General features: G+C 43.1%; 1 protein-coding gene across 7 annotated transcripts in view; it reads left to right on the forward strand.

Annotated features, from left to right (window-relative positions):
- Positions 1 to 14511, forward strand: part of LOC102374647 (neurabin-1) — an 83798-nt gene that overhangs the window by 1126 nt on the left and 68161 nt on the right. For 3 of the 7 annotated variants that reach the window (XM_025206806.1, XM_025206804.1, XM_025206805.1), the window contains exon 1: positions 85 to 2203. In XM_025206806.1, the coding sequence (XP_025062591.1) occupies positions 746 to 2203 (1458 nt within the window). In that variant the 5' untranslated portion in view covers positions 85 to 745. Of the gene's footprint in view, positions 1 to 83; positions 2204 to 6096; positions 6473 to 6536; positions 9348 to 14511 lie in introns of those variants that run through there. The other 4 variants (XM_025206801.1, XM_006025904.3, XM_025206802.1 and 1 more) reach the window with 3 other exon arrangements.

Raw genomic sequence — 14511 nt, forward strand, 5'->3', positions numbered from 1 at the left:
AAGGAGCGGCGCGGGCTCGGGCGGTGCCGCCGGCCTGCGGCGCCCGCGCCCCTCGCAGGGGCGAGCTCTGCTTCCCGCTACCCTTTGCCCAGCGCTGACCGCGAGGGAATGCCGCCGGCACTCGCCTGCTCCCTGCCTTTCTTGCCCTGATTTTGAATGTCTCATCTGTGCCAGGGTGCAGGGCTGGGGGGGCTGGTGCCTGTGGCAAGCGTGGACTGCCAGCCCTGCGGCTTTGGAAGGGGCAGGTTAATACCTAGCATCGGGGCAGCTGCTTGGTTTTCTGTGAGCCGACCAACTTTTTTTAAACCCGCCAATTGTGGCACGTTCCCTTCGCTGTTTGCCCCTCTTCACAGGCATGTGTAGTGCTTGGTAGTGAGGCTGCCTGAAGGCTGCTCCCTGCATTTGTCACACAATTTCTGTTTTTAAATAGACGCCTCCTTTCTTCGAACTGATTAGACTTGAAGAGTACTTATGCCCACCTTGATCCAATCCTCCTTTCTATTGCAGGTTAAGCCTGCCTTTGTTTTTGGAAGTCCTTGGCCTTGCCACTTGTCTGGTGTTACAATTACTTGCATATGCTTAGAAAGTGTCTGCCAGATCAGCTGCTGGATATGTCTCTGTAGCAGACAAGAGCCGCCTGAGAGGCAACCACTTGCTTCTCCACCAGAATTTCAGTAGTCATAGAAATTGGGGAGCAGCGTACATCAGTCATTATGTACATTGGCTTTTCACTCCTGAAGTAAACATGATGAAAACAGAGTCTTCAGGGGAGCGATCAACCCTCCGAAGTGCCTCTCCTCACAGGAATGCTTACAGAACTGAGTTCCAGGCACTGAAAAGCACCTTCGACAAACCGAAATCAGATGGAGACCAAAAAACGAAAGATGAAGGAGAGGCCTCTCAGCAGAGCCGGGGCAGGAAATATGGCTCCAATGTCAACAGGATTAAAAACTTATTTATGCAGATGGGTATGGAGCCCAATGACAGCAGTGGAGTTGCCCCTAAAAGTAGGGGGAAAGGTGGACCCACATCTCCTCAAAGAAGGATTAGACCCAAAGAATTTGTGGAGAAAACAGATGGTTCAATTGTAAAACTGGAGTCTTCGGTTTCAGAACGGATCAGTAGATTTGATACTATGCATGATGGTCCTTCCTATTCCAAATTTACTGAAACTCGAAAGATGTTTGAGCGAAATGCTCATGAAATGGGACATTCCAATCGCTACTCCCCAAAGAAAGAGAAGGGAGTTTCTAATGAACTCCCAGATGAGTTGTGCAGCTCAAAGTCTAATAGGGGCAGTACCGATTCATTGGACAGTCTTAGTTCACGGACAGAGGCTGTTTCTCCAACAGTGAGCCAGCTCAGTGCAGTGTTTGAAAACACCGACTCGCATAATGTAATCATTTTGGAAAAGTCAGAAAATAATGAAGAATACTCTGTAACTGGTCACTATCCACTAAACCTACCTTCTGCCGTCACAAATCTATCCCCTACTGTTGGAAACCTTGAGGGATTCAGTCCCACAAAAGAAACTACTACTTGGTCATCATCGGCCAAACAAAGTACAAGTTCAGTAGTTGTTGAAAACTCTCAGCAAAACAGTACATCATCAACAATAAGAGAAGAATCTGTAAGCAGTTTGCCGCTTTCAAAAACTAATGAAGAAATAAAACAGAATAAGGAAACAAGTTCAGATTCTGTTGATAACCATGCAGCAAATAAGCAAGAGTCAGTCGATACAATTGACGGTGAAAAGTCTGAAGAGCTCTGTACAAGGAATAAGGCAAAAACAGATTTGGCAATTTCTTTACAACCAAAAGAGCTTTCAGAAAGTGGGGAGAGTGCCCCTGATGGAGCTGAGGCTGTAGAAATGTCAAGAAGCTTAACAGCAGGTGATGATTTAGCAACAGGTGCATCTTCTGAGTCCCACTATGATGATGCAAGTGGAAAGGAAGTGCAGGAAGATTTGAATAACTTTCAGAGTTCACATGTATATATGCACTCTGACTATAATGTCTATAGGGTCCGATCGAGGTATAATTCTGACTGGGGAGAGACAGGAACAGAACAGGATGATCAGGATGACAGCGATGAAAATAACTATTATGAACCTGATATGGAATATGCGGAAATCAATGGATTGCCAGATGAAGATGAAATTCCAGCAAACAGAAAAATTCAGTTTAGCTGTGCTCCAATTAAGGTAAACTACACTCCTCCTATATATCTTTGATTCCTTTTAAAATTGTATTTTGTTCAGGGAAGGTTTTGACAGCTGCATCTGGTTTTGAAAAGATTGCTGAGGTCTTTTAGATGCATATTTTTGTTAGAGCTGGCAAGTGAGCATAATTTCAAATGACTTACAGAGAGCTGAGCTCTGATGACCTTGTCTCATTTCCTAGCCTGATTTATGGTTGATTAAGCTAACAGAAATTGAGAATGAGATCCTGGGTTTTGAAGCTTTGGAACTGAAACGTGCATTCAGATTTATGTGACTACAAGCTATGTTTACATGGTGATATGTAGACGATAGACATTTGGTGACCTTCATGCTTATTTCTGATCTGAAAAAAACATATGGACTCTGCATTCTGAACAATGATTCTTATTTTAAAGAACGTCTGTGAAGAATTAGAGCTACTGTAGTGAAACTGGAATGAAATACAATGTGTTGTTAAAGAGCAATTTGGACCCACTATTATTACACCATTACTCTTATCTGTCTGAATTAATAATTTATATAGGCTAGGTTCTTCACACCAGTTAGTCTATCCACATGCACAAGTGAAGTAGACATTAATACATGTACTTTAACTTACTTGCTTTGGCATATACTACAGGTAATTTTAAAGATGAATCTGTTTAAATATACTGTTTAAATATCAGTGAAGTAAAATAAATGTTTGAAGTAATGTCTTAGAACATGTACCACTTTGAGTGTTTCAAGTTCAGGGAAAATGTAGGTGGCAAGGTATGTTAGTATACTAGCATGTCACATTTTAGGAGTAGGTTAAGTTAAGCATAGGTTGGGAATGAACTGCATTTGATAATCTTAGTCGCCAGTGTACATTTATCATTGAAGTGTTTGGCATGCTTGAATTCCTCAGAGACAAATTCTAGGCTGGTGGAAGGATTTTACAGGCTGCTGACCTTACATATCTGGATTTATATGAATGAGCAGGATTCTATTTTGGCTCAGTTTTCATTGATACACTTGTTTTATCTATGCACTGCTAAGGGCTATCAGATTAGATTTTTACTGCTGCTTTTCACAGGTGTAAATGACTACACTAAGGAGGGAGTAGAGGCCAACTGGGTCAAATAAAATGAACAGATATAATTGAGGGTGTCATTAACGGGACAGAATTTGACCTTGCTGTTAGAATGCTGTTGAACTCCATTTGAAGACCATAGCATTAAGCAGATGGAATGGTTTTGTATTATGGTAATGATACACAGTGTAGTCAAGAAGAACACAGCTTGACTTTTCACATCATATGATCAACTCGCAAGTCTGTCAGCTAAAAAAAAAATCTTTTTATTTGTTTGAGCAAATTTTGAAGCTGAAATTGCTATCTGATAATAAGTACAGAATCCTACAGTGTTAGTCATTGTTAATTTAAATGTTGTCCCAAACTGGCACATGCAACAATGACCACTTGTGAAACTAATAGAAATGTTTTTAAGAAATCTCCTGCAATAAATACCACTGTAGTGTCTGAAACTAGACATTGCAAAACAGCACATAATAGTGAAACTGACATTGTCTTTCTCTTTCTAAGTTGAATGGTGAGAAAATAAAGACAAACTTTTAAAAATGATGTCTCTTTTGATAACTGAAATCATAGATATAAGAGAACCTTCTTTACAGGGTATGTTTTAAATTGATATATATCTATGAAGCTTAACACTATTATGAAAGATATTTCTGAGTGAAAAAAGATGGATTTGACCCAGTGTATATAAGAGAGAATTTTATTCTTCATTTCCCCCAACATACTTTTTTATTGAAACAAAATATTAAATGCCAAAACCCCTAAGATTTGCTTGGCTAATATCATGTGTGTGTTTAAATGTTTGAGTAAAAATCTCAAGAGTATAATTTCAAGAGTTCAAACCTATGTGGGTTACTTACATAATATGGTTAATCCCTTTTATTGAAATGAAGGTGTGAGGGCATTTTACTGTGAAGACTTCTCAAAAACATTCTTTGCTGATGTTTTCTTCAATAGTTCTTGCAGACTAGACTCGTTCATTTTTTCCTGGACAGTCTACAGATTTATAGAAATACTGTGTCTTAAGTCAATTTATCCTGAATCCAAAATAATTGCTTAAGGAAAAGTAACAAAGAGCCATCCGTGGTCTAGTCTGACAGATTAGTTTTTTATATCCTTAAAATGGTAGAAATTATTTCTTAATATTTCCCTTTCTTAATTTTAAAGATCTTTCTGGCAGTAGCACTATTATCACAGTATGTGAGCTAAGCTTTTTGGCCATGAACGAATGTCTCAAGCTGTTGAGCCAAAATAGTATGATATTATAGAAATGTGTTGTCTGGATTCATATGATGCATTTACCAAAGATGAAAGAGAAAGAGGAGTTGCTTTTTATGTAAAAGAGCTGTATGATTGATCAGAGCTCCAGTATGAAACTGGAGATAGGCCTGTTGAAAGTCTCTGGGTTTGGGTCAGAAGGGAGAGCACCAAGGGTGACGTCATGGTGCATGTCTGCTAGAGACCACCAGACCAGGAGAATGAAGTATATGACACTTTCTTCAAACAGCTGGTGGAAATTTCTGGATTGCAGGCCCTGGCTATCACAGGGGCCTTCAGTCACCTTGACATCTGCTGGACGGGCAATACAGCAGCGCGCAGACAATCCAGGAAGTTTTTGGAGAGTGTTGGGGTGACAATTTCCTGGTGCAAGTGTTAGAGGGGCCAGATAGGGACCATGCCCTTGACCAGCTGCTCAAAAACAGGGAATAATTGGTGGTGAAATGTAGTAGTGGATGGCAACTTGGGCAGCTGTGATCACGAGATGATTGAATTCTGGATCCTGAGGAAAGGAAGGAAGAAGAGCAGCAGAGTATGGACCCTGGAATTCAGAAAAGCAGATTTCTATAGTGTCCCGTTTTGAGCCCCCACTAGAGAAAGGGTGTTGACATATTGGGGAGAATACAGTGAAGGGCAATGGAAATGGTTAGGGGACTAGGGCATGTGACTTCTGAGAAGATGCTGAGGGAACTGGGCTTGCTTAGTCTGGAGAAGAGAAGACTGAGAGGGGATTTAATAGCAGCCTTCCACCACCTGAAGGGTGGTTCCGAAGAGGATGGACTCAGGATGCAGTTAGGTTAGATATTAGGAAGAACTTTATCACTAGGAGGGTAGCAAAGCACTGGAACAGGTTACCCAGAGAGGTGGTGGAATCTTCATCTTTGGAGGGTTTGGGGTTTTTTTGAGACCCTGCTAGACAAAGCCTTGGGTGAGATGATATCATTGGGGATGGTCCTGCTTTGGGCAGGGGGTTGGACTAGATGATCTCTTGAGGTGCCTTTCAGCCCTAATTTTCTAGGATTCTATGAAAGGAAGAATTTGTTTGGTTTTTATTTTTATTTCATAGTAATATGTAATAAGAATTGAACATAACTATATAACTGCCCATCAGGAGAAAATAATCCCTGAAAGTCATGTGTAATTGATAAAGAAGATGTTTAAACAGTTTATTTAATCTTTGGCTTTTCTTATCTTTAAATTTCATCTCTGTTTAGTTACTTCTGTGATCTCTTGTACTTCGCTTCTGGTAATGGTCTGTACCACATAAGGAGAGAGGAGTACTTGAGAAAGTAGAGTGTGTTGTCAGTGATCCAAAGTTTCTACTCTGTTAGAGTTGTTGAGGGAAACATTTGGTTTGACTGTCAAAGAATAGGGTCTGTACCATTGAATTTAGAGGCAAACTCTTCATATTTCAAGGGGAACAGAATTAGCCTCTTTGTCCTTCAAAAACTTTATTTAGTATGAAAGCTGAAATATTGGAATAATCTTATGACCAATGCTGCTTGCAGTAAAACATTGTCTGACAAGCTTCTTTCATTCAAAGGATCAAGGAACGTTCTTCCCTGATGCATCCCTGAGCATTCCTCATTGCCAAGTAGATCCTAGAAAACTTGTTAGTGTGTACAGGGAGGAAACCTACAATGGAGGAGGGTACATATGTATAATTGTTTCAGTTTTCTCTGCAAAAAACCTCTGCAGCCCATTATTCATGTGAAAAAAGGAAATGAGACTGTGCAGAGGATTTGTTTAAGAGGAAGAACTGCAGCTAGGGTTGTGCAAAATTAAATGCTGCTTGATTGGCCTTCCTCTCTTCCTTGTGCATGCTTGGTGCTTTTGATCTTTGAGGAAACTACAGTGGCAGCAGGTTACAGGAAACTACAGTGGCTGTGTTACTTATAGCTGGTGAGGGGGGACTCAAGATACTGTTGAAGACTGTGGATCCCTGGAAACTTGTGATTCTTGTTCTCTGGTGTTCCTCCTCAGGTCTCTCTAAGCTTCATTCTCCTGCCTGTCTTACAGACTAGTAAGGGGGACTACAGAAACTCAGGAGGGCAGCTCCGATCTAACAATACATTTTTTACAAGTTGGACAGGAAGCACTTTCCACTTCTCATCTCACAGGACTAAATGTTGAAAAACTTGAGTTTCATATTGTGTCAGTACTTTGCCTTGTGAAGTTGGGTAGGTCACGTCATCTCCCTGTGTGTTAGCTTACCCATCTGTAAATTGGGGATGGTACTCTTCTAGCAGTTTGTGTAATGTCAATTTAAATATTGTTCTGCTTCGTGCATTTTTGTGTCAGAGGCATATAACCTTGTTCTGTGTCCAATTGTGTGACTCCATTGCATAGGCATCACTGGGTGCTTCAGTGCCCTGGGCTGCAGCTGTGCACGGGTCAGTGTTAGTGGTTGCAAGGTAGGCCACTTTGGGCAGTGCAACTGCTGTTATTTTTGGTTTCCCCTCCCCATCCCCCAGATCACGGGGCTGATGTCCTGGTTACCCTCTACCTCTTCCTTATGCTGCTGCTTAATTCTTGCTGAAAGTCTCTTGTAACCTTTCCTGATGCTTCAACCCCTGCATAACAGATTTGAGGGACACTTTCTAGGAAAATATAGTGGAGTGCCCCAGACTTTTGAAAGCTAACCTCTCAGAAAAATAAGTTCAGTTACACATCATGATCCTGCATCATTTTGTCCTCTCCCAAATTACTTGTCTCTCTGCATAAATAGTATTGAACTTCACAGTATGATTGTACTTGTTTTCCTTTACTACATGTGATGAATAGTGACATAGTTAAAAGTGTTGACATTTAAAATACAGTATTGACATTGAATTGGAATTAGCTGTCATTGAAAAGAATGAGCAGTTCATGCCTCAGAACTGTTGTTTCAGGGTCTCGGCACAGTCAGATAGACATAACTCAGTTGGTTAATTGGGACACTTTCAAGGTTTTGGCAACTATAGATGCATTTATTTAAATGAAGGATGGGACTCAGGATAGCAATTAAGAGGACTGTCTTTCCACAGAAGAAGACTTTTTATCCCTTCGGTGTAGTGGTAGATGTGCTTTGCTTGGTGGGAAATGTTGACATATAGGAATTAAGTTGTATATATAAAAGTCTTACCAACTGCAATAATGAAAAAGGGTAAATCCTGCTTGTCTTCAAAGAATAAAACCCAACAAAGTTCTCCTTGTATTCAAGGAACAATACATACAGTGTGGGTGGCTAAAGGGTTAGTTCTGCAGTCACATGCAAGGTTGTGCTAGTAGTTTTTCTGGCCCATACAGTGTGATGCATGCTGTGTCCCAGCAATGCAGACCCACATGGCCATAGGAAGAATGTTTTCCTGTGAAAACCAAAGGGACAGGAGCTGTGCTGTGCTTTGGCCTTCCCCTCAGTATGGTGTCCAGCATTGCTGTTACCTTTCCAAAATATCAGGTTATGCACAGCTGCCCAAAGTGTACAGGCTTTTTAGACAAGGCTTGACAGATGTACCCAAAAACCAGCTGGTGAAGTTGCCAAGCAGAAATACGTTAGTGACTGAAGCCATAGCTCCTCCTGCACCACATGCAGCTTAGTCACTTTAGAAGTCCTTCTCAACCACCAGGTCCAAAAAATTAGGATTTTTAAAATTAGGTTTTTTTTAGGCTTAACCCAGTGTAAATGCTTCTATATAAAATAGGTCAATTAAAGCAACACTCCAAAGAAATCCCTTGAGCCTTTTCCCATAGTCCTCTGAGGTGTCCAGAGAATCCACTGATAACCCTGCTTTAAAAGGCATCCAAGCTGCCCTATGCTTTATAATGATAGCTGGGTTTCCTGGATCACCTTAACAGAACTGGCAGCCAAGCCCAAACCTCCCCAGAATACTTATATTTTTGGGGACTGGTGGGTGGGGGCGTTGATTTAATTAGAGCGGCTCTGTGGTGGTGGGGGTGCTTGAATTAAAGTTTGCTCGATGATCTTTAGTTCAAGCACCCCCACTGCCATTTTTAAGCATGAGGACCCTGACGCATGGGATACAGGAGGCTACTGGAGCACAGCAATTGCTACGTAGTAGTAGAATAGTCTTTGTGCATACTGGGAAAACTATTACAGCTCCAGTGATGCTCATTTCACATACGAAAGGTTATCTGTGTTACAGAAGAGGCCAGAGGAGGGGTAGTTATTTTCAGAAGGAGAAGTGAAATTATGCAGAAAGCAACAAGGAGTAACTCTTTCTCCCCACTCGTCATAGGTATATGCATTTGTCAAACCCTGCTTTTGACCATTAAACCCACCGTTAGAGCCCTTGTCTCTTCATCTGCTTCCATTTCTGTTTTTCCTCTTGTTTTCTACCTCTGATTTGCCTTTTTTTCCCTTTTGCTTTGTTCTTGGTTGTTTTTGTTTACTTTTTATTCTTCAACATCACTCCTTCCTAATTTAAAAATAATTATCCAGGCTATTGCAATACATGGATAGAGTAGGAGAGCCAGGAATCATAGTATGTGATAAGGCCTGGTAGGAGGAAAGAGGACTCGTGTCTCGAGCATCATAGGCCTACTCTGGGAACCCTAGAATGGAGTTCCAAGCTTCCAATAAAGCATATGTTTCTGTGAAATTGTTTTTTGCTGTTCTGTTGAGTTTCCATAGTGTGTTTTGGGAAGTGTATCTGGAAAGATATTTCAAGGGGCTCCTCCATTTTCCAAACGTTTCTGTAGTAAGGGAGGATGTGGACACTAGGGGCGTGTTTATAGACTTGCTCGGTGGGAGGGGGGTGCTTTTAACTAGAACGGCTCTGAAATCCTCTCTGATTAAAGTACCCTAAGTGTCACGTGTATCAGCATCCCCATGCTGAAAAATGGCGGCATGGGGATGGTGATACATGCTCATGATGCTGTTTTTCAGTGCGGGGATGCTGATACACATGACGCTGGAGTCTGCTGGTGTGTGGTAATTACCGTGTTCCAGCAGACTTGATTAATTGAGTCTGCTCTGACATACTGTAAATACAGTGCATCGGAGCACCTTTCTGCACATGTATAGGACCTTAATGTTCTCATTTCAGACTCTCCCCACTCATTCCTTGCTCCCGGCCAAATTAATGAATTATATACTTCAGAGCACACATGTTTTGCAAATATATGTGCCCTGATCAAATCATAGTTTCCTCAAGAGATCTAATTTACAAGATTTTTAAAGTAAGCCTTTAAAGAGATTTTACAAGAAGTATTGTGATTGTAGTATAGCATACAGAAATATAAATGACAATTTGATACAACATCGCTCTTCAGGATTCTTATATATAAAATAAATACATTTCTCAAAAAAAAAAAGTTACCACCATGTACTTTATTTAAAGATTGGTTCAAGGAATATATTTTGCATGTAGATATTTCTGCTATTAATGGACATTACAACTGTATTTTTTTATTCTTTGTTTACATCACTAAAACGTATTCTGGAATACATATGAAGGTGGAGAAAGAATTTGTAGGACTATCTGACGTTATAGTTGCTTTAGAAATCTTTGGTTTGTAAAATGTTTCGAAATGTATTTTATTTTGATGCTTACTAGATAAAAGAGTAAAAATATCCACAAGTTGTGTGTGGCTGAAGAAAATGTTTAGTTGTCTGCTCCTTTGTTTTAGTATTGTTTAGTTTTTTTGTTTTATTTGTTTTGTAAAAGGTGGATGAAACCATTGGTGCTAGACACAAATTAAGGCTGCCTGGCTCCAGACAATTTACAGTTAAGGCCTTGGTCCTGCCTACATTTAATCGTGTTTTTCTGAATTCACTGAAGTCATTCCTATGCATGTTTTTGCACAAGTGTCTTAAAGAAAACCATAGAAGACAGGATTCACTAAGAGGTCCGGAAGATGGGCAGGTATTAAATGGACACAGTAGAACCTCTCTAATCTATTTGTTGCTGAGCCACAAAGTTTGCAGTCCTTACAGAAAAGTGATGGTGTAAAATATTCATTTTCTGAAGTCAGTGGCAGTATCTGCATCCTAGAACACGAAAAATGTGACACATGAAAGTGCAAGTCCTATAACAAAATGCCTAATAGGTTATCCACACTGCAGTGCTCCTGAGTAATGGGACAGCAGCAAAGATGATACCTGTATTTAAAAAATAGGAAAAAAAATCCTCCATGGAACAGCACAACCATTACTGTGACCTCAGTAGTATGCAAAGCTTTGCAACAAATTTTAAAGGAAAGAGTAATTAAAGATATAGAAAAAAATGGAAAATGGACTGAAATGCATTGTGAATTTACCAAATGTGGACCATGTCAGACTAGCCAGTTATTTGTCTGATAAGATAATACATTTATAAGGCAAGTAAAAATAAGATCTAATTAATCTTGGTATCAAAAAAGCATTTGTTGTGATGCCAGATGGAGAAAATTGATAGAGAAGATGGGTAATGAACTAGCTTAAGTAGAGGCAACAAAACAATGTGTTGTGCTGAAAGAACTATTGAGCCAGAGGGAAGATCCTTGTGAAATTTTTCAAAGATAAATCTTGGCACTGGTCTTATTTAATGGCTTTGGCACAGAATTTAGAAGTGTGCTAAGGAAATTTGCTAATGACAAAATAGTAGTCAATAGAAAGAAGGATTGGAATATTATATAAAAAGGATTAGTTGACCTTGAGGACTGTAGACCTAGAAGTGGGAGAAACTCGTTACACCCCAAGGCTATGCACATAGGGACAGATGACAATAAATGTTGTTCATCAGTTTGAGGTGACTGATGGGGGAGAAAAACCTTGGATGTATCAGTCAATCACAAGATGCCTCTGAGCTATCAGTGGGATGCGAACATGAAAAAAAATCAGATTGGGTATTTCCAGTAAAGGTATGGAAGTATTAATGGCACAAGAAAAATTGGTATAAACTGGCCATGTATAAATTTAGGCTGGATATTAGAAGAAAGTCTATAACCATCAGGGACAGGAATGAGCTTCTGAAAAAAGCTTCTCAGTAAGAATGGGGGACAAAAATCAAACTATATAAGATGATGCTTGAATAGGACTGGAAGACATGTTTGCCTATGATAGTGGGGGGTCTTAACTCAAGATACAGACAGAAGAGCAGCTCGTGCGAAGCACCATGAATTACAATGATCCCTCAGATCCAACAGACATTTGCTGTTGTGTTCCAGGTGTTGGGGAATCGAGTTGGTGTTTCGAGCGGCTGTGAGCCTGCAGCCACTCTCCCTTAGTAACACCCCTCCTCCCTCCCAGCCCCATTGTTGTTTTCAGAATAGGAGGGGAGAAAGGGAGTGGAGGAAGCTCACTCTGGGGGTTGCCCAGCTGGCACTGGAAAGTGGGGCAGGTGGATTGGAGCCCACCTGTCCCTTCTCCGCTGAGAGGGGGCCTGGTGACAGCGCCCCACCGCTGCCAGGCACTGCCAACAGCTGGGAGGGAGGGAGTTGAGCGTGGAGGCAGGAGGACGTGGGCCAGGCGCACCCGGAACACAGAGGTGAGAGGGAGCAGCATTGTTTGTTGGTGCCAGAGGGGGTGGGGATGACAGATTGGCCGCAACCCTTAGAGGGTATCCATGAGGCTCCACCTCCCCTACACCCCAACCAAGTGCCAGCCTCTAGGATAGCCCCTTGGTGTCAACACGGCTTGTCCTCTGATGTTGTCTCTTCCCACTTCTCTTGTGGGGAGGGAGACAATGGGTGTGTCACCTATGCCCCTGCGCTTACCTCAGGGCTTCTCGGGACTGGTCCCTGTCAGAAAGGAAAAAGAAAAAAACAACAAAAAAATTTCAATAGCAGTCCGGGGTAGGGTCCTGACCAGTCTCCCACTCAAGGATGTTGTTTTACAGTCCTTGTCATCCCCTGATGTCATCCAAGGTCCTCTCCTCTGCTGAGAACCCCTCCTGATGCTCTGGCACCCTGTCCCATTCTGTACGCTGGCGTTGCACATGCCCGGCACGTGAAGCACCCTCACTGTGTGCCTCCTGCGGTGCTTCCCTGTCGCCTCCCCCGGTGCTGGCTTTTATCTTGTCCAGGCGGCGTCCTGGGATGATGTCACCTGCCTGTGCTGGCTCAAGTCGGAAATAAGCGCAGCTCACAAACTGTGCAGCTGTTTTGTGCCAGCACGGCTCGTCCGCCTTCTCTCCTCCTGTAACAGGAAAGTTTGCCCTGGTTTCAGGGCTTTTTGTGCAGGGGCAGGCTGTCCCTGTCCCGAGTCCCACTGTGGGAGGGGTCCCCCATTTTCCAGTGACTGTCCCCCTGGGACAGTTTCAAATACCTATTTACTTGTCATGTTGACTATCTTTGGAAAGTACTTCTTATGTTACTCACTGAAATTTAATTGAATCTATATGTTTTGAATGGCTGTAGTTGAACTGGAAAGAAGTGTTTAACAAAGCTGTAGCCTCACTCTTAAAGTTCTTGTCCATCCCCCATGAACATCACAACATTATACAGGAAAGCAGATTTAGCATCATCTTGCTGTATTTAATAAATACTCTTCATCTTCAACAAAAAGGCGAATGATAGATTACCATTGGTAATTGACTTGAGGAGACAATCTCAAAAGATTCCTTTACATGTTGTAACAAGGTTTATAAATAGACTGTTTTTTTAGTTTTTAAAGGACAGGTATGGTAGGAAAAATGTTGAAATGAGATATTTTTATGAAAAGGGTGCTACTGATAGTTAGGAGACAAATTGAGAAAGTTTAGCTTAAAAGTTATAGATCAAGATTTTCTGTAGGACTGTGTCACGGCGGGGACCTTCAGGAGGGCCGTGATCTCCTTACGGCCCCCTCACCATGCCAAGTCGGCCCAAGGGCACCCTCAAATTCTCGCCCGCCATGTTTTTGATGGTTAAATAAAGTTGGGAGGCTGCCTTACGACTCCCTGGGCACGGTTAGCTGGGACCTCTGTCCCCGTGTGTTCCTGGACCCCCTGGGGGTCTCCCGGTATGATGGGTGCTCCCCAGGCACCCTAGCCTTATGGGCTACGCGTGGCTCCTACCAACCCCTAATACCACGCCCCAAGCCTCGCTGATGGGATAGACGCTAGTATGTCTCTCTATATGTACACGGCCCGTCTCTCGGGCCTCCTCTGTGTACTCTCGCCCTGCTCTCTGTGGCCTCCTCTTCTGGGCTGCCCTCTCTTGGGCACTCCGAGCCCACTTGGGGCCTCCCTGTAACGTTGCCCCTCTCTGAGGCCTTCTCTGTAGTGTCGCCCCCTGTCTGGGGCCTTTGCAATAGTGCCCCCTCCTGGGGCTTTCCCTGTAATGTCGCCCGTACTCGGGCTTCTAAAATACAGCCCCCCAGTCTGGGGCTCTCCGTGCCCACTCTGGGGACTTCTCGGCAACGCCCCCTGACTCTCGGGCCCACCGCGCTGCTACCCCCTTCTCCCAGGGCTCACCGCACCACTACCCCCTCTCACCGGGGGCCACCGCAGCACTCCACCCTGCTCTGGGGTTTTCCGCAGCACTAGCCCTGTTTCAGAGGCTCACCGCGCCCGCACTGGGCTTCCTAATAATATGGCCCCCTCTCTGGGGCTCGTCGTGCTCGCGCTGGGGCTTCTCAAAGCTGCCCTTCTCTGGGGCTGGGGTCTACGTACCCCGGAAGTTGCGCCCTCACTGGCACCGGGGTTCCCCCTTGAGAACACTGCACCCTCACTGGCGCTGCACCCTCACTGGTGCCGGGGTTCCCATACCACTGGGGTTCCCCCCTTTATGAGGATACTGCGCCCTGACTGGCGCTAGGGCCCCCACACCACCGTGGGGCCCTTTATGAGGCCTCCTCCAACCCCTATAGCCTCACCCAAACCACCAGTGTAATATCAGAAGCAAACATAAATTCGAGCCTCCTGGCTATAACTCAACTCAAAACTGTCTGGCTAAGCCATGGTGCTCAAACCTCTCAGAGCTGCCATCCTTCTCTCAGCTAGAGCAGTTCCGGCATTGCTGGCCTCCTAGCTCCAGGAGCTCCTGCCCCTCTGGC

The sequence above is a fragment of the Alligator sinensis genome, unplaced genomic scaffold (assembly GCF_000455745.1).
Source record: "Alligator sinensis unplaced genomic scaffold, ASM45574v1 scaffold436_1, whole genome shotgun sequence".
Lineage (NCBI taxonomy): Eukaryota > Metazoa > Chordata > Crocodylia > Alligatoridae > Alligator > Alligator sinensis.